The 21,572-nt window shown below is 55.5% G+C and overlaps 1 protein-coding gene across 1 annotated transcript in view; it reads right to left on the bottom strand.

Annotated features, from left to right (window-relative positions):
* Window positions 1-211: 211 nt before the first annotated feature.
* Window positions 212-21,572, bottom strand: part of TRABD2B (TraB domain containing 2B) — a 232,687-nt gene continuing 211,326 nt past the window's right edge. Inside the window, exons 5-7 of the mRNA XM_068966341.1 lie at window positions 13,635-13,725; window positions 9,607-9,882; window positions 212-614 (exon numbers count right to left, since the gene is read on the bottom strand). Of these exons, the coding sequence (XP_068822442.1) occupies window positions 395-614; window positions 9,607-9,882; window positions 13,635-13,725 (587 nt within the window). The 3' untranslated portion in view covers window positions 212-394. The remainder of the gene's footprint in view (window positions 615-9,606; window positions 9,883-13,634; window positions 13,726-21,572) is intronic.

Raw genomic sequence — 21,572 nt, 5'->3', positions numbered from 1 at the left:
TCCAGGAGCTAGCCAGTTCAAAGCCACAGTCCCTGCAAGGTCGCAGTTGTCCTGGCAACCTGGGTTCACCTCCTGGGTTGGTGATGGGGCTAGTTATTAACATCGGCCACATAAAAATAGTTTTATCAGTAGAATAAATACATTTTTCTTTTTTAATATGGACACATATTTTACAAAAGAGCCCCATAGCACTATGGGAAATTAAGATCCTTCTACAAAAAAGAAGATGTAAGTCAGGTACAATAAAGCTCTAGTGTTTTAACGGATCCCATCGGGACTGCCCGAGAGGTGTCAAGCACCCCTGGAGGGTGGCAGGGGCAGTGGGTGTGGCTGCAGACCTTCCCGTCGGTTTCTCTGGCTTCTTTCTCTGCTCCGGGCAGGCATGCGGCCGAGGTCAGGGGGGTCCAAGGGTGTGCAGCAGGAAGGAGGCTACTATGCTGGCAGCAACGGCAGGGAGCAAGCGCAGGGCGGCCAGGGAGCGGCCGGGCGCTGAGCTGCTGGCGGGTGCTGGCTCTTCCTGCTGCTGGAGTGGGTCGGAGAGCTGGAAGGGGGGCTTGGCGGTCCCGGAGCTGTGCGTGGTCTGGAAGGGCTGTGGGGGTGGCGAGGCTGTGGTGCTGGAGGGAGAGAGACACATGGAATGTGGAACGGCCGCTCAATAGCCTTGTCCTGGGCTGTCGTCTTAGAGTTCAGATCCAACTTTTTGTTGAATCTGGGTTTTCTTCCCTCATAAAATGGAGAAGGAAACAGAGGGCTCAGACACGGAATGTGAGCAGCCCAGAGCCACACAGCCAGCCTCCAGTGTGACCACTCAAGAGAACTGAGTCCCGGGCAGAAAGCAGTGAAGTGTTTTGGGAGAGATCCATCTGGAGCCACACTGCGGCAGGCAGTCCTCACACTTATGTACGCAGGGGCCCTGGGCTTCCTGCGGCCCTCCCCTCCCCAGCCTGAAATAAACAGAAAAAACAGTACACAGACAGCAGCCACTGTTAACTGAGCACCTACTGGGAGTCTACACTTTGCTACCAGCAGTATCTCTGGTCCTCTAAACAAATGCTCCTCGGTCTCACCAGATGAGAAAACTGAGGCTCCACAAGGCCAGCTCAGAGAGGGAGTGGGGCGGTGCCTCTGGGGGCAGGAACCCTGGTGACCTCACTCTGCACAATCACAGCGAGTGCTGGTGAAGGTGATCACTCATGAACTGATCAAAATAGAAGCCAGTTTGGGAGGTCACAGGTGAGGTTCCTGGCTCAAGAGAGCCCAAGTGAAAGAGACATGGAAGGACAGAGACAAGAGAGTGAGACAGAGAAATAAAAAGAGGTGAAGTACCGAAGGAATTGGCGGGCCGAGGCCAGCACTTGGTGGAACTGGGAATTAGAGGGGAGGGCGAGGGGCCGGGACCAGGTTACCGGCTCAGGTCCGGGGGAGATAGGAAATGATGAAGAAAGAGAGGGGCAGAGAGCAAGGCAGGGACTGGGGAGGACACAGGACAAGGAGGGAGGCGTAACAAAGAGAGACCAAGAGGGAGAGGGCTCCGGATAAAGGAAAGCACTGGACCCCACAGGTGATGGACCTACCCCTGCCCTGTGCAGCCCCAGGCACCGGAAGGCAGATGGAGATGCAGGTGGAGGATCTGACAAGCCCCATCAGCCTAGAAGGTCAAGGCTGGGAGGGAAAGGCCAGGGACACGCAGAGAGGCCCCAGCCCAGTGTGGAGCCAGGATGGCCTTGCAGAAGGGGTGACACTGTGAAGGCGGCGAGGCCAGCTTGCTTATGGCTGAGGGCGTCTCCAGTGGTGAGAAGAGCACTTACGCACTAAGGGCCCTGCGACAGCTGTGCCAGCACGCTGCTGCTGTTCAGTCACCCGGTTGCGTCCACATCTTTGCCACCCATGGACTGTAGCACACCAGGCCTCCTGTCCCTCACCATCTCCCAAGTTTGCCCAAGTTCATGTCCATTGCATCAGTGATGCCATCCAGCCATCTCATCCTCTGATGCCCTCTTTTCCTTCTGCCCTCAATCTTTCCTAGCATCAGTAGGGCACTGCTAATCCTCAAGACAGCACTATGAAGCAGGCAAGACCATTATCCCATTTTACTTGTGAAGAAACAGAGTCACAAAGAGGGTAAGCGTTAATAACTCGCTCCAGGACCCACAGCAGGGGCGGGATCTGAACTGGGCCCCCAGTGGGTGCTCCCTAGCAGCTGACAGCTTGGCAGGGAGCCTGGCCCTCTGTGGCTGTCTGCAGAACAGGAAGCCTCCTCCCTGTAGAACACTGCCGGCTCCCCAGTGCTTACCCCTCTCCGTGATGGGCTGCTCACGCCCCACATCAGCCAGGAGTCCCTGTGCCATCTTGGCTGTGTCCTCACGTGCTGGGCATGAGACCCCAACCACTGGCCACATCACTGTGGTGAGCCCTGTAACCATCACTGCTGCAGCCCAGCCTCATCTCTGTCCCAGCCAGACCCTCGCACCCACCCTGGCTTAGCCTCGGTGGGGGGTGGGGGAGGGGCAGAGGAGCCCATGGGTTTCAAGCACATCCTTGTCTGTACATGAATCAGGACTTCTGATCAGTGTGTGTACTCGGCAGTGAAGGGGCTTGTCACTCTCTGCCCTGACCCTCCATCTCTGTTCTACTCCGAGTCATGCTGTGGCTGCAGGAACCCACCATATCTTCTCACCCTGGACTCTACAGTTGTTACCTGTGTGTTCCTGTCTTTAGAAATTCCCAGCGACCTAATCAGGAGAGGAGGGCGCACATGTGCCATGGATGGCAGGAAGGTGTTTCTGGACAGAGACTCTGTGGGTGGCACAAGAAAGAGGGGGCAGACGGCTTCGGATGTTCCTTATGACCACCCCCCAAGTCTGGCCTGTCCTGCCTCCCACCCTGTGCCAGCCTTCGGAGCACCTGAGACCTCTCACATGATTTGGTGTGGGCTGACCTCCCCTTCCCGGGCTCTCTCAGGAACACTACCCTCCCCAGCCACATCTAATGTCCTGCCATTTTCTGACTCACCTTTGAAGGCCTAATTCCATGTCCCCTCACCTCTTTGATCTGTCCTCCAAGCCCCAAGACCCCTGGAAGAGTTGAAGCTCCTATGAAGCCTTTCATATTTCTCACTCCTCACACTGCCATTGGCACCTAGTTCTGCACATGAGGCTTGAGTGGGTTTTGTACATGAGGCATTATGTACAAAACAATGCCTGGTACACTGGGACTGCTATATGGCATTGGCTGTTTTTAGCATGATTGTGACATTTTGTGTCTTCATCTCTGTCACTAATAGTGTCCTCCATGTATGGAGCACTTCCTGTATGCTGGCAGACGCTGTGCTCCATGCTATACATATGTCATCTCATTATTCCCATTTCCAAGATGGGGAAACTGAGCCTGAAGATGTGCAATGGACTGTCTGCCTCCCCAGCCTCAGGTGGGCTGAGGTGCCATCCCTAACTGCGGAGATGGAGTGCCTGGGAGTGAAGCGTGGTGCTTCCTGTCGAGACCTCACACACCTGAGGATGGAGGCTTGCCAGGGTCAGAGAGGACGCCCCCTGTGGTCTCAGCCTTCGGAGGGGATCTTGCACATACCCAGCAGGGCCACTATCACAGCCCCTTCCCTCCCTTTCTTTTCTAGGGAAAAGTCCCTCTCAGCTGCTGCCCTATTTTTTCAGATCAAGAAGCCAGGAAGGCTGGCCTCAGAAGGGAGGCTGGGCTGCCACCTGAGATGCCCAGAATGGGAACCAAGGCTGGCTGCAGCCAGCCCCCCTCTAAGAAGAAAGACAAATAGGCATCTTGAAAACTGTGTCTCACAAGGTACCCAAAGGCATTTGCTTTCACACTTTGAAAACCAAAGATGCAAGCTCCCCCTTGGAGCCTGAGTAGGGGTTTTATATGTTTGGAAGGAGTCCCAGGGAAATGGAGTGAGGTTGCTGGGGGGGTGTGTCGCAGTGGGCAGAAATCTTCTCCAGATGCCCCCACCTCTTGGGCCCCCTCTAGAAAGCCCAGGCCCCAGTCCAGATCCCAGCCCTGCCCCAGGCCCATGCTGGGGAAAATCGTCTCATGGCAAAGTGGCCTCAAAGCCAAACCAAACACCCCGAGTGTTCCCAGGCTCTGCAGACGGCTGGATCCAAGGGCCGGGTGTGCTCAGAGCTGACAGGGACCCTGGTGTGGGCAAGGGCCCTCTGCCTGGGTGAAGGCAAGAGCCCGAGGTCCCTGTCCCCTGCATGACTTTGGGCAAGTCCTGCCCTCAAGGCCTCAGTTTCCCTGTGTACAATGAAGGAGCAGAAACAGACCCTTGGCTTTAAAGTGTTTTCGAGCTGTAGAAGCCAGAAGTGGGATCACAGGCAGAAGCGGAAGGTATGATGCACAGGAACGTAGGGCTGGTGGCTGAGATGTGGCAGCTGGCTTCCCTGAGGCCCCACTGTGGGGCTTCCTGGAGGAGGGCCCCCATTCTGGCACTAGAGGGTCCCTAAGAACCACCCGGGACTGGGTCTGGGGAGTCCTGGGGCTGTGGCTCTCTTGCAGTACAAGCAGGTGGGCTCCTCAGAGGGCTCCAAGGAGACAAACGGGAGATAGAGCTGGAGGCATGAGGGCCTGGCTGATGGGCAGCCCTGCTGGCTTGGCGTGGCCCTCGCGATGTGGTCAGGCTGGAACCATCTGGGCAGACCGGGCAGATGCAGGCAGAGGTCTAAAGTGACCGGTATGCCCACAGCTCCCTGTCCTGATATCTAAGGCCCACGCCAGCCTCCAGGCCACATGGTCTTCTCTGTCAGGACTGCCTTCACCTTCCTCTCAGCTTCCTTGGGTCACTTCACCCCTCAGGGTCCCCGACCGTCCTCCCCTCACTGACTGGATTCCCTGCCAGGCACAGGCAGGCTGGCCGTGGCTGCAGGGCTCTTTCACTTGCACCATAGCTGGGAGCAGCCCCTGCCCGGCCATGATCCAAGGCTCTTCCTGCTCTAGTCCCCACCAGCACTGGACGTGGGCTGGGCACGCTGCACGTGGCCATCACATTCTTGTTTAACTGTGTGCTGCTCACCCAGGGGGTCATTTAAGCCTGAGGTGCACTGATGGCCAAGGAGCCGTTTCCCGCTGGGGGACGGGGCGAGTGGTGCCCTAGACCTGACTCTGAGAGTCAGCCACCAACGGGGGGACAGCTGTTCCTGAGTGTCACCAGTGGCCTAATGCCAGCTCACCACTCTATAAGCACCATCTTTTTACTCTAAGCCTCAGAGCAATGACGAGGAGCGGCTGGGGATGCTGCCCAAATTCATATATGTTCCTATCCACTGAGTGATCTTGCTCTCTGATCAGATGGGGTCCTGGCATCATGAAGAGACGCTGAGCACCCTGTCTAGTCCCGGGAGACAGCCTGGCTGTGCTGCGAGAAAGCTGAGCTGGAGAACCTCAGGGCAGGCTGGCAGGCCAGCAGGAAGTATGCAGAGCCCACCCAGGGGCCCAGGGCAAGAGGACACAGTTCTCTCCTCCTCTGCGGGGCCTTGGGCCATCTGCTCAAACCTCGGGGGGAAACCGAGGCCCAGAAGGCCAATGACCCCCTGCTCATGTGTGTCCTGCACCCCCCCTCCTGTGTGGTGGCACCCGCAAGGCTCTGTGTCCACCACATACAGACGTCCACCTCTGCGCTTGGCTTCCGGCTGTGCCCAGAGCTCGGGAAACGCTCTCTACCCTGCACCTCCTCCCTCATGACGGTCCCAGCGCCCTGCTCCCTCGTTTATCCAACTCCCCCCCTCCCCCAACGCCCGAGCACACACACCGCCCCCCAGCGGCCCAGCAGTGGACTGGGAGACAGCAGAGCTGGTGTGACCTACAGAGGACAGCCAAGGCACTGACTGTGCAAAAGGAGAAAACGAGGACTGTCGCAGATCTGACCGATCGGGGCAGTGGCCTGCACAGAGCCTGCGTGGGAATCGACTGCGCCCTGACCTGCCCCCTGCTGGTCTCGCCACTGCCCTGTTGCCCGCCATCCGGCTGGCAGACGCAGGGGGTTCCCTGACAGCCTCCACCACGGCCGCTCAACCATCTGCAGACATATGCCCCACCCCTTCCTCGGGTCCCCATAAATCACCCTGCCACGAGCTGCTGCTTCTCTAAACTTCCTTCATCGTGTTTACATTTGGGGTAATGAGGGGCGAGGGGGGGCCAGCCTGCTCCAGGTGGAGTCCTGGTCGGCTCTTCAGCCCCCTCCTCACTCTTTCCCTGCTTCTCTGACTCATGCACGTGGTCAACAAACGCTCACGAGGCCTCTGGTGACCCAGAAAAGTCAACCCAGCTCTGATCCCCAGGGCCTCCCAGCCTAGACGCAAGTGAGGAGCTGCTGTGTGTGACAGCATGCCAGGACAGGGGCACCCGAGGCTCCCATGGAGGGTGCGGGTGGGGTGAGGATGGGGGCTGTGGGAGCCGGGGCGGGGGGGGGCGGAGCACAGGGAACACGATGTGGGGAGGAAGGGGAGGAGGAGGGAGACGCTTGTCAGGCAAGGACATCAGGGGCGTCTGCATGGTGCTGGACGACTGTGACTCTCAGCATCCGACAGACCTGGCTGCAGCTTCTGACTCCCTACCTGACTTGAATCCTGAATATTCACTGAAGGACTGAAGCTAAAACTCCAATACTCTGGCCACTTGATGTGAAGAGCCGACTTCATTAGAAAAGAGCCTGATGCTGGGAAAGACTGAAAGCAGGAGGAGAAGGGGACCACAGAGGATGAGATGGTTGGATGGCATCACCGACCCAATGGACATGAGTTTGAGCAAGCTCCAGGAGATGGTCAAATAGAGGGAAGTCTGGTGTGCTGCAGTCCATGGGATCACAAAGAGTCGGACATGATTGACCGACTTAACAACAACAACAGCAACAACAACCTGATTTGACACACAGCCTTGGGCAAGTTACCTGACCTCACTGAGTGTCAGTTTCATCCTTAGTCAAGCGAAGCTGACTTCCGGGACTCTTGACAGGCCTGGGGGTCGTGATGGATGTAAGCAGCTGGCACAGCAGGAACTCAGCGAATGTCCACTCACACCCATTCCCCCTCAGAGAGAGAGGCAAGGACAAAGGTGGGGGTGGGCCATGCACAGTCCGCTGGGGGCAGCACACAGCTCAGCCAGGACGCCCCAGGGGTCTCAGGAGGAGGGCAGAAGCTCTGCATCCAAGTGTACCCGGTGAGGGATGGGCGGCAAGGGAAAGCTCTGAGAATCTCAGGCTTGAGGAGGGAGCTGTGCCGGGGCGTGACTGGGGGCCGGAGACCCGGGGGGACCTCGCTTCAGGATCACGGGTGGAAGATGAGGTCCGGCAGAGGGAATGGAGAGCGGAGGATGGAGCCAGGGGGGTGGACAACTGTTCTGTGCTCTGTCATGTCTGACTGTGCAACCCCATGGACCATAGCCCACCAGGCTCCTCTATCCGTGGAATTCTCCAGGCAAGACTGGAGTGGGTTGCCATGCCCTCCTCCAGGGGATCTTCCCGACCCAGGGATGGAACTTGGGCCTCCTGCATTGCAGGCAGAGGGGGAAGCAAATTGAGAAAACCCTGAATGGAATGAACGCTCCAAGGAACCCAGTACTGCCAGAATGGCTGCAATGGACTCCAGGTCCCCTCCAGAGAGGCCTCCTCTGCTTCCTCTTGGAGAATGGCTAACTTGGAAGCTCTACGAGGGTGGGTAGGGTGAGACCTGGGAGTGGCGGGAGCTGGGCCCTTGCATCTAGGTCCTCGGGGACCTCAGCGCTGGCTTCCCTGTAACGCAGAGAAACTTGCAACAAACAGGCTGCCCGTTGGTGGAACTCTTCTTCTCTAATACAACCAGATGAAAGAAAGTTATCCAACCACAGTTTATCTATTGGGACTGAGAAGGGATCCCTCTAGTCAAAGAAAAGCTGTTTTCTTCTCCTGAAACCAGGCTCTGTATTCCAGAGAGACATTTTGTGAAAAGGAAACCGTTTGGAGTCATTTGCTGAAATTTACCTTTCAGACATGGTTAGGAGCTGGGGGTCTGTGGCTGGAGTTGACAGCCCAGCCTCCCTGCTGTCACCCCAAGGGCCAGACCCACTGCTGGCCGTGTCTGGTCACCTGGCAGGTTGATCGGGGCCCAGGGTGAATGGCCTGACTGGGAGGTTTCATGGGCTGCCAGCCATTCCCTGGTGGCTCGTGAGCCCTCTCCAGGGCTGTGGAGCGGCTCTTGGTAATGCTGTGCTCTTGTTCCTGGTTTGAAGGAGGCAGACCATGCCGGCACAGGAGCCAAATGTGTCGAGGCCAATATAACTACAGCAGTGACCCTGCCTTGGGCAGGGCAGGCCCATGGGACCCCTGAAGAAGCGTGTTTCCCAGCAACCCAAGGCAGGCGCTCTGAAACCAATATAGGCCAAATCAGCAATGGACTCGACTCTTACTGGCTGGAAGGCTCTTTAAGACATTGCACAGGCTGCACGTTAAGGCTGTAGACTGGACTATGTCAACTTTCTGTCTATGACTCAGAGACCTGGCTGAGGGAGGATCTTGAAGGGAATTCCTGTGCAACCCTGGACAAGCCCCCACCCCAGGCCTTGGTTCACCATTGGTAAACTCAGAGTTGGATCCACGTTTCCCAAAGCTACTCAGAAGACTCTAGCGCACATTCAACAAGCAGCTTTCCGGTTCCAGTGCAGCATGTCCCCATATATCAGGGCCACAATGGGGCCTGGGGTATCATTTAACAAGTACCCAAGGAGATTCTATCTAGGGATGCTGAGGAAAACCCCAGATAATGATCTTTAGGGTCCGGGTGGAGACTCTGAGTCTCCAAGGGCCTGGCACTGGGCACAACGTCCGGCACTGGGCACACAACCTCCAGCGCTGGGCTACCACGGTGGGCAGGACTCTGCCCGCCCCGGCGGTCATTCCCTGGGACGTCCTGGTTGCTCTGGTGACACTGTTCACCAGATGTGGAGATTTCTGCCCCAAAGTGGAATCTAGGGAGACCACCCAGTGCTGGGCCTGCTGGTGGAGGTTGGAAGGCAGCGTCTTGGTTACAGCAGGAGCTGTGAGCACAGACAGGCCAAGGGATTGCTGCAGGGAGACACGGGCAGAGGACAGAGAAGGACGACTGCAGCACCCGCCAGCCCTGAACAAGGATATCACAAACCCCTCAGCCCCTCCTCAGAAGGAGCCCACGGCCTTCACCTGCCATCTCTCTGACCCGCTGCAGAGGCTGGCTGCTCAGACCATCCACCCAGGTCTAGGGAACTCACAGCCTTCTGATGTAACCAGCCTGTTCCATTTTCTCCTACTTTCACCATATGGCCCCTGGGACAAATGGGGCCTGCTGTGCATCCCAGGTGCCTCCAGGAAAGCTAAGGGCAAAGCAGAGTTTTGTCCACTGCACCTGAAGGGAGCTGCTATTCACTCACCTTTAACTGGAAACTGACAAGTCAGGTGTGCGCATGCTCCGCAAACCCTGCCGGATGAACGGGGGACGAGCCTATTCCGATCGAGCGCCCACCCGCCACGCTTCCTCAGAGCCGGGGTCGTGGATAACAGAGCGCGTCCGACCCTGCTGGGTCTGAGGTAGGCTGGCCAGAGAGAGGCCCAGCTCCCGGCAGACCTGTCTCCCAGCTCACCTGTCCTCGATGCGCACCCAGAGGTCACTGAACTGCCGCGGCCGCTGGTGTTTGTTCTGCCGCTTGAGCCACTTCTTCTGCCGTCCAAACTCCTCCAGCTGGCTGAGGCTGTCGGGGAGCAGCAGGTGTGAGGACAGCGCTGGGTCCTCCTCCTCCGGTGGGGGTGGGGCGGTGGGGGGCGCCGATGGGGCCGCGGGCAGGGCAGCAGCTGCGGTCGCTGAGGCGGGGCTCGCCGAGGTCCCCGCGGGTGGAGGTGCAGGGCTCCTGGCGACAGGGCTGGAAAGGGGCAATGGTAGGTGAGGCATGCGTGTGGGAGCCTGTCATTCACGTGTCACAGGGCATACAACTCAGTGGGTGGGTTGTCATGGCAGGAGAAGGTGCCAGGGTGCCCTGCTGAGAGGCACCCAGGAAAACTATTGCCTAGTGTTAGAGAGAGAGCTTTGATTCCTGCTTTCATTTACTGATTCAATGTGTGAAAGTGAAAATTGCTCAGTCCTTTCCAACTCTTTGTGATCCCGTGGACTATACAGTCCATGGAATTCTCCAGGCCAGAATCCTGGAGTGGGTAGCCTTTTCCTTCTCCAGGGGATCTTCCCAACCCAGGGATTGAACCCAGGTCTCCCGCATGGCAGGCAGATTCTTTACCAGCTGAGCTGCAAGGGAAGCCCAATATTGATACAATAAATATTTATTAAGCATCTACCCTGCACCACGAACTTTCTAGGCAGTGAATGTCAATAGTGACCAAAATAGGCAAAGGCCCTGCCTTATTCGCGCTAATATTCTAAAGCAGAAGACAGAGAGGAAAATGCACATGATGTCAGACAGTGGTAATTGCTGAGGAAAAAATAAAGCAGAGTCATGAGGGACAGTGTGGGCCATGGGAGGGGGCTGGCAGGGAGAACAGTTTGGTCCCTGTTGGTGACATTTGAGCCCAGACTAGTAGGAGTGAGCCCTGAGTGGGCATCTGGTTCCGTATCTGACCTTGGTCAAGGTCTTGTTCGTTCAGCAGCTCTGGCTGAGGGGCCTGAGGCGAGTTGCCTAACTTGTAATGTGGTGTACCTCAGTCTCCCGCTCTGAAAAATGGGGATATTACAGCCAGTGCCTCATAGCTGCATCACGACGGTTTTGTGAGTTAACAAAGGCAAAGCACTCAGAAATGGTGCCTGGCAAATAGCGGCTGAAACATTCTAGTAATTAACATCCTTAAATATGAAATATTAACATTGCTGCTGTGTCATTTGTCTAACACACGTCTCCTGAGCACCTTTTCAGGGGAGGCAGGACAGCCTGGAGCAGGTTAGAGCTCAAGCTGTCCTGGGCTCTAAGGTGGGTTCAGTCCCCGGCTCTGCACCTTCCAGGCTGTGTACCTAAGGACAGGGACACAAGCGTCTAAGCAGCTGCTGGCTATAAGCGGAAGTTAGTCACTTCATAGGGTTGTCATGAAGATGAGAGATGAGGTCTTAGCATAGTGCCTGGCACAGATCTGGCCTCTCTTTAATGTCGCCCACAAGGGAATGGAGCTGGCTGCAGCAGGCACTGACGTGCAATTAAGCGTGTGGTGTGGAATCCATATTCCATACAGTGGTGCACAGACACCCTTCAGCCTGGAAACACCCTCCAGTCCTCTCTCTTTTATTCTTTCCTCCCCGTGGTCTACATGGAATTCCTGCTGGGGACATCTGACACGGGGAATGTTGGGCATGGTCCCAAGAATTGTAAAGGCGAGGTGGTGCCCGAGGGAGTCTGTCCCCCGACTCCATTCCACATGCATGAAAGGGGTGAGGGATTTCTCTCTCCTTGAAGGACAGAAGGCCATCAGCTAAGCCTGTCCTCCCCCAGCCCCCACGGCAACCCCAGATTCCCAGGGTCCAGGAGATGCCGCAGCTGCTGGGAAGATAATTCAAAACAGGCAGACAAAAAGATGGATCCAGGAAGCACCTGTGGTCGATGATGGCTTTTATTGTTGGGGCCTCCTCGGCATCCCCGCCCCCTCACCCCACCCGCAGGATTTCAGCAGACTCAGGCTGAGAGTGGGCCAGGGCCCATGGGGGCATCCCCCCACTACTGCCTGGCTCTGAGATGAATAGGAGCTGAGGCAGCATTGCTCAGCTGCCCGCTCCCCTGCCCTGTTGGGACAGACACAATGAGCTTTGAGGTGAAGGTCCTTGGGGCCTGTGGGGAGGGGGAGCTTGAGGAGGGCCTTGTTCCTGAGGCTACCTTGGGTCCCTTACCTTCAAGCACACGCCTACCCTTGACCCAGTACAGACTGATTCGTGCTGGGCTCAAATAGTCAGGAAGAGCAATCTGGTCAGGCTGACTCAGAAGATAGAAGGGGGAGGAGTCCACGGTTTGTAAGTTCCTCCAGAAGTGCCATGGAGACAGGAGGGCATGGGCCTGGAGCTGGGAGACTAGACGTTCCAGGCTTCAGGTCCATCTTTGCAGAGTGAAGAGCAAGGCTACAGTCATTTCCGAGCACCTCCCACCCCTGAGCCTCACCCCCAGCCCTTGAGGGAGGGTTGTGGTGAAGACCTCAGGAAGGCCCTAGAGCCAGACTTCCACTGAAAGGAGCTCTGTTCCAGCCTGGGACTGAACCCCCGTTAGAGCCCAGGACAGCTTGAGCTCTAACCTGCTCCAAGCTGTCCTGCCTCCCCTGAAAAGGTGCTCAAGAGACGCGTGTTAGACAAATGACACAGCAGCAATGTTAATGTTTCATATTTAAGGATGTTAATTACTAGAATGTTTCAGCCGCTATTTGCCAGGCACCATTTCTGAGTGCTTTGCCTTTGTTAACTCACACAGCCTGCAAGCGGCTTCACCTCTCTGGGCCTCAGGTGCCTCAATTTTAAGGTGGGGATACCCATCGTTCCTGCCTCACGGAGTTGTCGTTAGGATTTGATAAACTAAAAGCACTTAGAACCCAGTACACAGTGAGTAGTCAATAAACATCAGCAATGATTATTCACGGCTTCCCAGGTGGCGCTCGTGGTAAAGAACTGACCTGCCAATGCAGGAGACATAAGAGATGTGGGTTTGATCCCTGGGTCGGGAAGATCCCTGGAGGAGGGCATGGCAACCCACTCCAGTATTCTTGCCTGGAGAATCCCATGGACAGAGTAGCCTGGTTACAGTCCACTGGGTCTCAGAGAATCGGACACAAGTGAAGCAGCTTAGCACACATGCACACATGATTATTCAAGCTTCTTTTGGACTCTGGGTTCATCAGGGACAAGGGCCTAAATCGCTCTGACCATCGCTGTGAGGAAGGCTCCTGCTCAGGATGGCCTGGTTGGGATTCTGTCATTGTCTTCCAGGGCTGCCCAGCATGCACTGATGCCTCTCCATGCCCAGCCTGTTGCTGGCACTGTGGACCACAGGTAAACCCAGGTGGCCTCTTCCTTTCCTCGGCTTCCAGCTTAGAGGGAGACAGGAAACCCCGCAGGAAGAGAGGATGGCCTCTATCTGGCTCTTTGGGCTGAGTGAGTGTGCCCTGGCAGGAAAGTCAGGGGTGAGAGACCCAGCCAAGAGACAGCAACAGGCAGGTATAGTCAGAGGAGGTGATGAAGACAAGGTTTGGGTGGGGCTGAGACTCAGGGCAGAGGCCTGGCCCTGCCTGTTGTCATTATGGCCTCATCTTGATTCAAGGCCTGGGCATCCACCAGGTCTTCTAGGCAGCAACCCAGAAGTCCTACAGAGTCCCTGCACCCCACCAATCACCAGTCTCTAAATCTTGAACATCTCTCAAGACAGTGCTCCGCCCATTCCCACCTCCACTCTTCCCCACCGTCCTGACCTCCTGCCAGGATTACCCACCAGCCTCCTCCCGGTCTCCCCACCTCCAGCCTAGCCCCCACTCTTGGGTGCCTGCTGAAGGCCGGTCCCTAGGAGGCCCCAGAGGGAGACTGCCCTCCAGGCCTGAGCAGGAAGGCAGGGTATGGCCCTCTGTGCAGCACGTGGTCAGGCATGGCCTGTGGACCAGCAGCAGTGGGCCAGCCAGTCCCCCGCCCCCAGAGGCCCTGGCTGCTTACCTATGGATGGTCTGCCCTGCAGGCGTGTGCTCCACCTCCAGCCCTGCCTGCCGAAGGACATCGATGACTGTGTTGTTCCCCAGAAAGTGACCTGGAATACAAGAGACGAAGTGGGCTCAGCCGCATACCAGGTCACTGGTGATTGGAGAGAGCCCTAGGCCGACGGCCTAGGCCAAAGTCAAGGGCTAGACTCCCTGAAAGGCAGTGTGGTGTAGCTGGAAGATGGGCCAGTGCCACCTGCCTGGATCCAAACCCCGACTCTGTTGCTCATCCGTTGTACCGCCCTGTGCCTCAGTTTTCCCATCTATAAAGTGGTAACAACTGTACTAGCAGCCTCGAGGGTTGTTGTAAGGACTCCAGGAACACTGGCTGGCATGCAGTAAAGGCTCACCGAGTTTCCTGTTGCATCACTGTCCCCCACACCATCGAGCGGACCCCTGCTGTGGACTGTCCCAGCAGGGACAGCTTGCAGGAGTCACACAAGGACCAGTTCTGAGAAAAACCTCCTCCAACAGGCCTCAAGGTCCAACAGGTTTACGGCTCAGCTTTGTCAGTTCCACCAGCAACTCAAGTCTCCCTTCCTCGCAGGGAAATGGAGGCGGGGTTCTGTGTGTGCATGTCTGTCTCCTCACTAGGCTCCAAGAGGCAGGGACCACGTGGTCACTGCTCCCCACATGCTCAGTACGTGTTGTCTGGACCCAAGACTTTGAAGATTCGTTTGTTCACCATCTATCCACACACTGCGACCCAGGCCCTGGGGTGGTCCCTGAAGACTCACTGAGGTGTAAGATTCTGGGGAAGGAGAAAGTAGTAGGATTCTGTGTGTTGGGAGACAGGCTTCCCAGGTGGCAACAGTGGTAAGGAACCCACCTCCCAGTGCAGGAGACAGGAGAGAGATGGGTTCAATCCCTGGGTCAGGAAGATTCCCTTAAGGAGGGCATGGCAACCCACTCCAGTATTCTTGCCTGGAGAATTTCATGGACAGAGGAGCCTGGTGGGCTATGGTCTCAAATCCCCATGGAAAAGAAATGCAAAAAAGCAAAATGGCTGTCTGGGGAGGCCTTACAAATAGCTGTGAAAAGAAGAGAGGCGAAAAGCAAAGGAAAAAAGGAAAGATATGAGCATCCGAATGCAGAGTTCCAGAGAATAGCAAGAAGAGATAAGAACGCCTTCTTCAGCAATCAATACAAAGAAATAGAGGAAAACAACAGAATGGGCAAGACTAGAGATCTCTTCAAGAAAATTAGAGATACCAAGGGAACATTTCATGCAAAGATGGGCTTGATAAAGGACAGAAATGGTCTGGACCTAACAGAAGAAGAAGATATTAAGAAGAGGTGTCAAGAATACACAGAAGAACTGTACAAAAAAGATCTTCACGACCCAGATAATCATGATGGTGTGATCACTCACCTAGAGCCAGACATCCTGGAATGTGAAGTCAAGTGGGCCTTGGAAAGCATCACTATGAACAAAGCTAGTGGAGGTGATGGAATTCCAGTTGAGCTGTTTCAAATCCTGAAAGATGATGCTGTGAAAGTGCTGCACTCAATATGCCAGCAAATTTGGAAAACTCAGCAGTGGCCACAGGACTGGAAAAGGTCAGTTTTCATTCCAATCCCAAAGAAAGGCAATGCCAAAGAATGCTCAAACTACCACACAATTGCACTCATCTCACATGCTAGTAAAGTAATGCTCAAAATTCTCCAAGCCAGACTTCAGCAATATGTGAACCGTGAACTTCTTGATGTTCAAGCTGGTTTTAGAAAAGGCAGAGGAACCAGAGATCAAATTGCCAACATCCGCTGGATCACGGAAAAAGCAAGAGAGTTCCAGAGAAACATCTATTTCTGCTTTATTGACTATGCCAAAGCCTTTGACTGTGTGGATCACAAGAAACTGTGGAAAATTCTGAAAGAGATGGGAATACCAGAGCACCTGACCTGCCTCTTGAGAAATCTGTATGCAGGTCAGGAAGCAACAGTTAGAACTGGACATGGAACAACAGACTGGTTCCAAATAGGAAAAGGAGTACGTCAAGGCTGTATATTGTCACCCTGCTTATTTAACTTCTATGCAGAGTACATCATGAGAAACGCTGGACTGGAAGAAACACAAGCTGGATTCAAGATTGCCGGGAGAAATATCAATAACCTCAGATAAGCAGATGACACCACCCTTATAGCAGAAAGTGAAGAGGAGCTAAAAAGCCTCTTGATGAAAGTGAAAGAGGAGAGTGAAAAAGTTGGCTTGAAACTCAACATTCAGAAAACAAAGATCATGGCATCTGGTCCCATCACTTCATGGGAAATAGATGGGGAAACAGTGGAAACAGTGTCAGACTTTATTTTGGGGGGCTCCAAAATCACTGCAGATGGTGATTCCAGTCATGAAATTAAAAGACGCTTACTCCTTGGAAGAAAAGTTATGACCAACCTAGATAGCATATTCAAAAGCAGAGACATTACTTTGTGAACAAAGGTCTGTCTAGTCAAGGCTATGGTTTTTCCTGTGGTCATGTATGGATGTGAGAGTTGGACTGCGAAGAAGGCTGAGCGCCGAAGAATTGATGCTTTTGAACTGTGGTGTTGGAGAAGACTCTTGAGAGTCCCTTCGACTGCAAGGAGATCCAACCAGTCCATTCTGAAGGAGATCAGCCCTGGGATTTCTTTGGAAGGAATGATGCTAAAGCTGAAACTCCAGTACTTTGGCCACCTCATGTGAAGAGTTGACTCGTTGGAAAAGACTGTGATGCTGGGAGGGATTGGGGGCAGGAGGAAAAGGGGACGATGGAGGATGAGATGGCTGGATGGCATCACTGACTCGATGGACGTGAGTCTGGGTGAACTCTGGGAGTTGGTGACGGACAGGGAGGCCTGGCGTGTTGCGATTCATGGGGTTGCAAAGAGTGAGTGACTGAGTGACTGAACTGAACTGAACTGGACTGAGGCAACTTAGCACTCACTCATGTGTGTTGGAAGGGGAGGGGGCTGGTCCCCATCTCACCCTCCACCCACTAACCATTCATCCAACAGACTTTTATGACACATTTGCTGTGACCAGCCCCAGAGTAGACCCTGAGAACACAGAAGTGAATCATTTGACCCACTGCCCCAGATGAGACCAGGTTTGGCCCTCGGGCGGGTTGCAGTTTTGAGGTCTGGGAATACGGTGGAGGCTCTCCCAGGTTCCAGTTAGGGAGGCTCCTCGAGAGGCCAGTCCCTGCTGGGAGTTGGCCCCTCCTCCGAGCTGGACCTCAGTCTCCCCACTGTTCAATGTAGGCAGAGAGGTGGTGGCCCTGCGCCCTCCCAGCCCGAGTCCTGCCTGCAGCCCCACACCCGAGGGCACTTTGCTCCTCTCCTGCTCACCATTCACCCCAGAACCTGAGGGGAAGTTCTTGCACTGTCACTCTAATTGCCTGCGATGGGTGGTGACAGGTGGGGAGCTGGGAGGTCAGCATGTTGGCAGCCCCAGGGAGATCTAGGAGCAAGCAGAGGAGGTGGACAGGCTGTTGGGGAGCGGAGGGGGGGAGGTTGGGACTGCACAGTAGCGGGATGGGGAAGTGGGGCGGTGAACCCGGAAGCACCCCCCGCCAGCCAGGCCTATACACCTCTGGGCTGGCTTCAAGATGCCCCAGCAAGTCCCCCACTTGACAGTCTCCCTCTCGGTGACCTGCCACAGTCCCTGACACCCCACCTCTGGGTCACTGTAAACCACAGGTCTGGGAACGACAGTCTTTGATGGAAGCCCCCACACTCACTCTGGGGCCCTGGGCAAGCCCCTTACACCTGGACACTCTCGGGGTCTCTGTGGACAGGGAGAGACTGGGCTGCACCACAGGCTCCCCTGGCTGCCATGCTCACGGGGGCTCCGGAGACCCCTATGAAATTGTGCTCTCCCTCCCTCCTCTTCTCGACTTATTCACTGCATTTATCTGACAAACACCGAGTGAGTGTATATCCAGAGCTGGATGGTGGTGAACAGGGAGGGACCTGTTCAAGGCACTCATGGTCTTGAGAATGGAGGTCCTTTGATCCAGGGTATGCACGATGCTAAGGAGATCAGCCCTGGGATTTCTTTGGAAGCAATGATGCTAAAGCTGAAACTCCAGTACTTTGGCCACCTCATGCGAAGAGCTGACTCATTGAAAAAGACTGTGATGCTGGGAGGGATTGGGGGCAGGAGGAGAAGGGGACGACACAGGATGAGATGGCTGGATGGCATCACTGACTCGATGGACGTGTCTGAGTGAACTCTGGGAGTTGGTGATGGACAGGGAGGCTTGGCATGCTGCGATTCATGGGGTCGCAAAGAGTCGGACACGACTGAGTGAACTGAACTGAAGGGAAGCACAGGAGGTGATGTGGGCACTCAGGAGGGCTCTAATTCAACCTGGGGGCAGGGCAGACTTCCTGGAGGAGGCATCGCTAGCTGAGGGATGGGATCAGAGTTAGCTAGGTGAGGATGAGAGTGGGGCAGCGGCGGGATGTTCCAGGCAGGGGTAAGGGCATGTGCAAAGGCTAGGAGGTCAGTGAGGCTCATCTGACCCAGTGAGCCCTGACCCAGTGTTAGAGAGGGTGGAACACAGAAGATTCTGCCAAGGCTCCTCTATGAGTCTCCCCTATGTGATCCCAGGCAATCGGCTGCCACCTGCCTCAGTTTCCCTGTATGTCAGATGGGCCTGGATCCCTTCTCATGGGGGCTATAATAAAGCCCTAAGAGACAGGAGGAGTGAACATCCTTTGGAAAAGCCCAGCGTGCACCTTAGAGCAAGGGACTGAGCCAGTCCTGGGCTGGGACCACCGAGTTGACCCCACCCTTGCCTGCCCCCAAGCGTGACTGGGCTGGAGGGGCACCAGGTGTGGCAGCCTCCAGCACATAGGCTGCAGAACTTCCTACCCGCAGCTCTTGGAAGGCACTCCTGGCAGCAGAGGCCATTCCTTCCCTGCATCCATGGAGACCCATTTAGAGACAGGGGCCTCTGGGCCCAGCAGTGGTCCACACAGAAGACAAGAACCACAGGGAAAACAGGGCACCTCAGGCTGCATCGGAGCAGATGGCCGTGTGGCCGCTCTGAAAGGGGTGTTCCTGGAGCTGGCAGAGGGGGCATTCAGAGGGGCCCAAGCCTTACGGGGCACTGGCTGGGTCCTGAACGCTGCCTGGCAGCATTTCAGTGTCTGGTCTGCATCCTGTCTGCTCCCTCAACCTCAGTAGTTCCAGACCCTTACTGTGCATGGTAAGACCCCAACAGAAGACTTCAGATACTTCGAGAAGCAGGAAGCAGTCAGCAACGATTTTTTCCCCCAAATTCCTATAAGCCTTACTGGCCTTCACCTCCTTCCCTCCAGGGCAGTGGCGGGGGGCGGGGGTCTGCCCCCTGCAAGGGGCAGCTCCTGCAGGAGGCCCCCCTCCTATGGCGTTCCTGCCCCAGGACTGTCCGGCGGAAGCCCTCGCTCCTGACCCCGGGTTCCCATCGCCACTCCCTCCCTCGCCCTCTTTGAGGCTTGGTGTCACAGGACACCACAGCACTGTTCTGTCCTGTTTTCTTCACAGCTCTCACTGCTCCCTCTCTGTCCCCTCAGTGGGTTCCTCTTTCCCTTGCCTGATAAATGTAGGTGCCCCTGTGAACGCCGTCCATGGCCTTCTTTTCTTCTCACTCTATTCACAATCCAGGGAATGTGAATCCATCCATTCATATGGTTTCAGAGACCACAGTGCCGTCACTGAACTGTCACTGACCACAGCTGCTGTTCAGGCCCCGCTGTCCCAGCCTGGACCCATTTGTCCAGTGGCCTCCTGAGCATCCTCCACCCAGCATCCCCCAGAGCCTCACCCTCCCCTCCTCGGTGTGTCTCAGCTGAGCTCTGCTACCCTTGTCAGACGGACCCATCTTCGCTCTTCCTTCTCTCTCCTCATCCTCGTCTCATCAGTCACCAGAGTTCCCCAAATCCCTCTGAACTGTGCTTGGCCCTGGCCCAGGTCACCACCAACTTCTGCCAGAATCACTGCGTGTCGCATCCTCCCCACTCGCTGCAGTTCACTCTCTTCACCATGGCTGGAATGAGCTCCTTACACCTCAGAGCTGCCTCTGTCAGAACGAGTTCCCACCATGCCACTGGAGTGGAGACCAAGAGCTTTGAGAAGGCAAGGGACCATGCCTGATCTTTGTCCCCAAGGCTAAGATCAAATCTGGCACATGGTGGTGGCTTCACGAATGTTTGCTGAGCGAATTACTAACAGGATCTATTAGTCTATATCTTTTCCATGATCTCATCTTACCTCCAGGAGACCTGAGCTCGAGGACCCCCTCACCCTGAAGCCCTGGCCCGACCCCTTGGTGAGGCTCCCCACAGATTCCATCCATCCTGGGAGATTGGCCCTCAGAACAGCCCCAGTCAGGGCCTGGGGCACGCTGGCCCAGGGGTTGGTAGACAGGGTTTGGGCTTGCCTCCAAGGTCACAAATCCTGAAAAAGGTACCACACCCATCCTGGAACCTGCAGGGAAGGTGTGGACAGTTTCCAAAGGGGCCCCTCGGTGTCGGAACTTAGCCTGCTCGGCTTGCCCAGGCTCCCGGGGTCTCCTGGCCACCGCTCAGCAGCTGACGGCTGCTCCCCAGCCAGCTCTCTGCAGGAAGGCACATCCCATTCCATTTACTGAGGCTGCGTGAACCAGGAGAGGAGGGTGGCGAGGGGGTGGGGCACACAGAGCCACTGAGACAGAGTGAGGGAGAGGGACACGGGGAGAGAGGCAGAGAGAGGAGAAACACTCGCGACAGACGGGGAGGGGAGAGCTCCAGACACACGGAGACTGAGCGGAGAAGAGACAGGTGACAGGGGCTGGGATGCAGGCCGCAGCTGCGACTCAGAGACAACAGCAGGGAGAGAAGGAAAAGCAGAGATGCCGTGACAGCAAGAAAGAGATCCAAAGAGAGACAGGAGGAGAGAAGGGAGAGAGAGATGAGAAGAAAAGGAGAATCCAGCAATGAAGACAAAGGGCATGAAGGAGACTGACACACTGAGAGCATCAGGGAAGGCTTCCTGGAGGAAGAGCCCTGGAAGGGGAGGATTCAAATAGATATATGGGCTTGGGCAGGAGGGACAGGCAAGAGAAGGAACAAGGGCCTGGAGGAGGATTATAGGTTTGACAAATGGTGGGCTGGTTTGGTCCCCTGACCCCACAAGCCAGAGCATCACTTACAAGACATCATATACAGTCAGAGAAGGGGTCTGGCTCTGAGCAGGCAGAGCCCCACAATGTTTTAGTGCAGAGACAAAGTTTTCCCTTCTTTAAGCAGGCCTATGCCAGGGCACAAAGCTCAGTGAGCAGAGCATAGGCTGGGTCTAGTCCCTATCCCAGGCTTCCCTGGTGGCTCAGTGGCAAAGAACCCTCCTGCCAATGAAGGGGAGACTCGGGTTTGATCCCTGGGTCAGGAAGATCCCCTGGAGAAGGATCTGGCAACTCACTCTAGCATTCTTGCCTGAAAAAGTCCCAGGGACAGAGGAGCCTGGTAGGCTACAGTCCATGGGGTTGCAAAGAGTGGGACAAGGCATTAGTGACTAAACAATAAGTCCCTACCCATCAGCTGGGCACAGTCTGACAGCTCCCATTAATCCTCTGAGACAAAAGACAGGGTAGGACAGAGCTAATAATCCTGTCCTGAGGTTAGGACAGACCACCTGTCTCAACAGTCAACCAGCTATGTGATCTCAGACAGTTGCCTTCCCTTCTCTAAGTCTCAGTTTTCCTGCAAAGGAATCTCTCACCTTCATGATTCTATCATGTGATTACTTGAACATAACCTCCTCCTCAGTGAGTCTCCTGGGCCACAATAATTTTCAAACATTAATTCATTCCATCTTTGCAGCAGCCTTTTCAGGTACTCCTAGTTTACAGATGAGGGAACTGGACCTCAGCAAGGGGACGAGGCCTGCTCAAGG

The sequence above is a fragment of the Capricornis sumatraensis genome, chromosome 2 (genome assembly GCF_032405125.1).
Source record: "Capricornis sumatraensis isolate serow.1 chromosome 2, serow.2, whole genome shotgun sequence".
NCBI classification, from domain to species: domain Eukaryota; kingdom Metazoa; phylum Chordata; class Mammalia; order Artiodactyla; family Bovidae; genus Capricornis; species Capricornis sumatraensis.
Note: the sequence above shows the minus strand (reverse complement) of the source record. Positions and strands in the feature narration are given on the sequence as shown.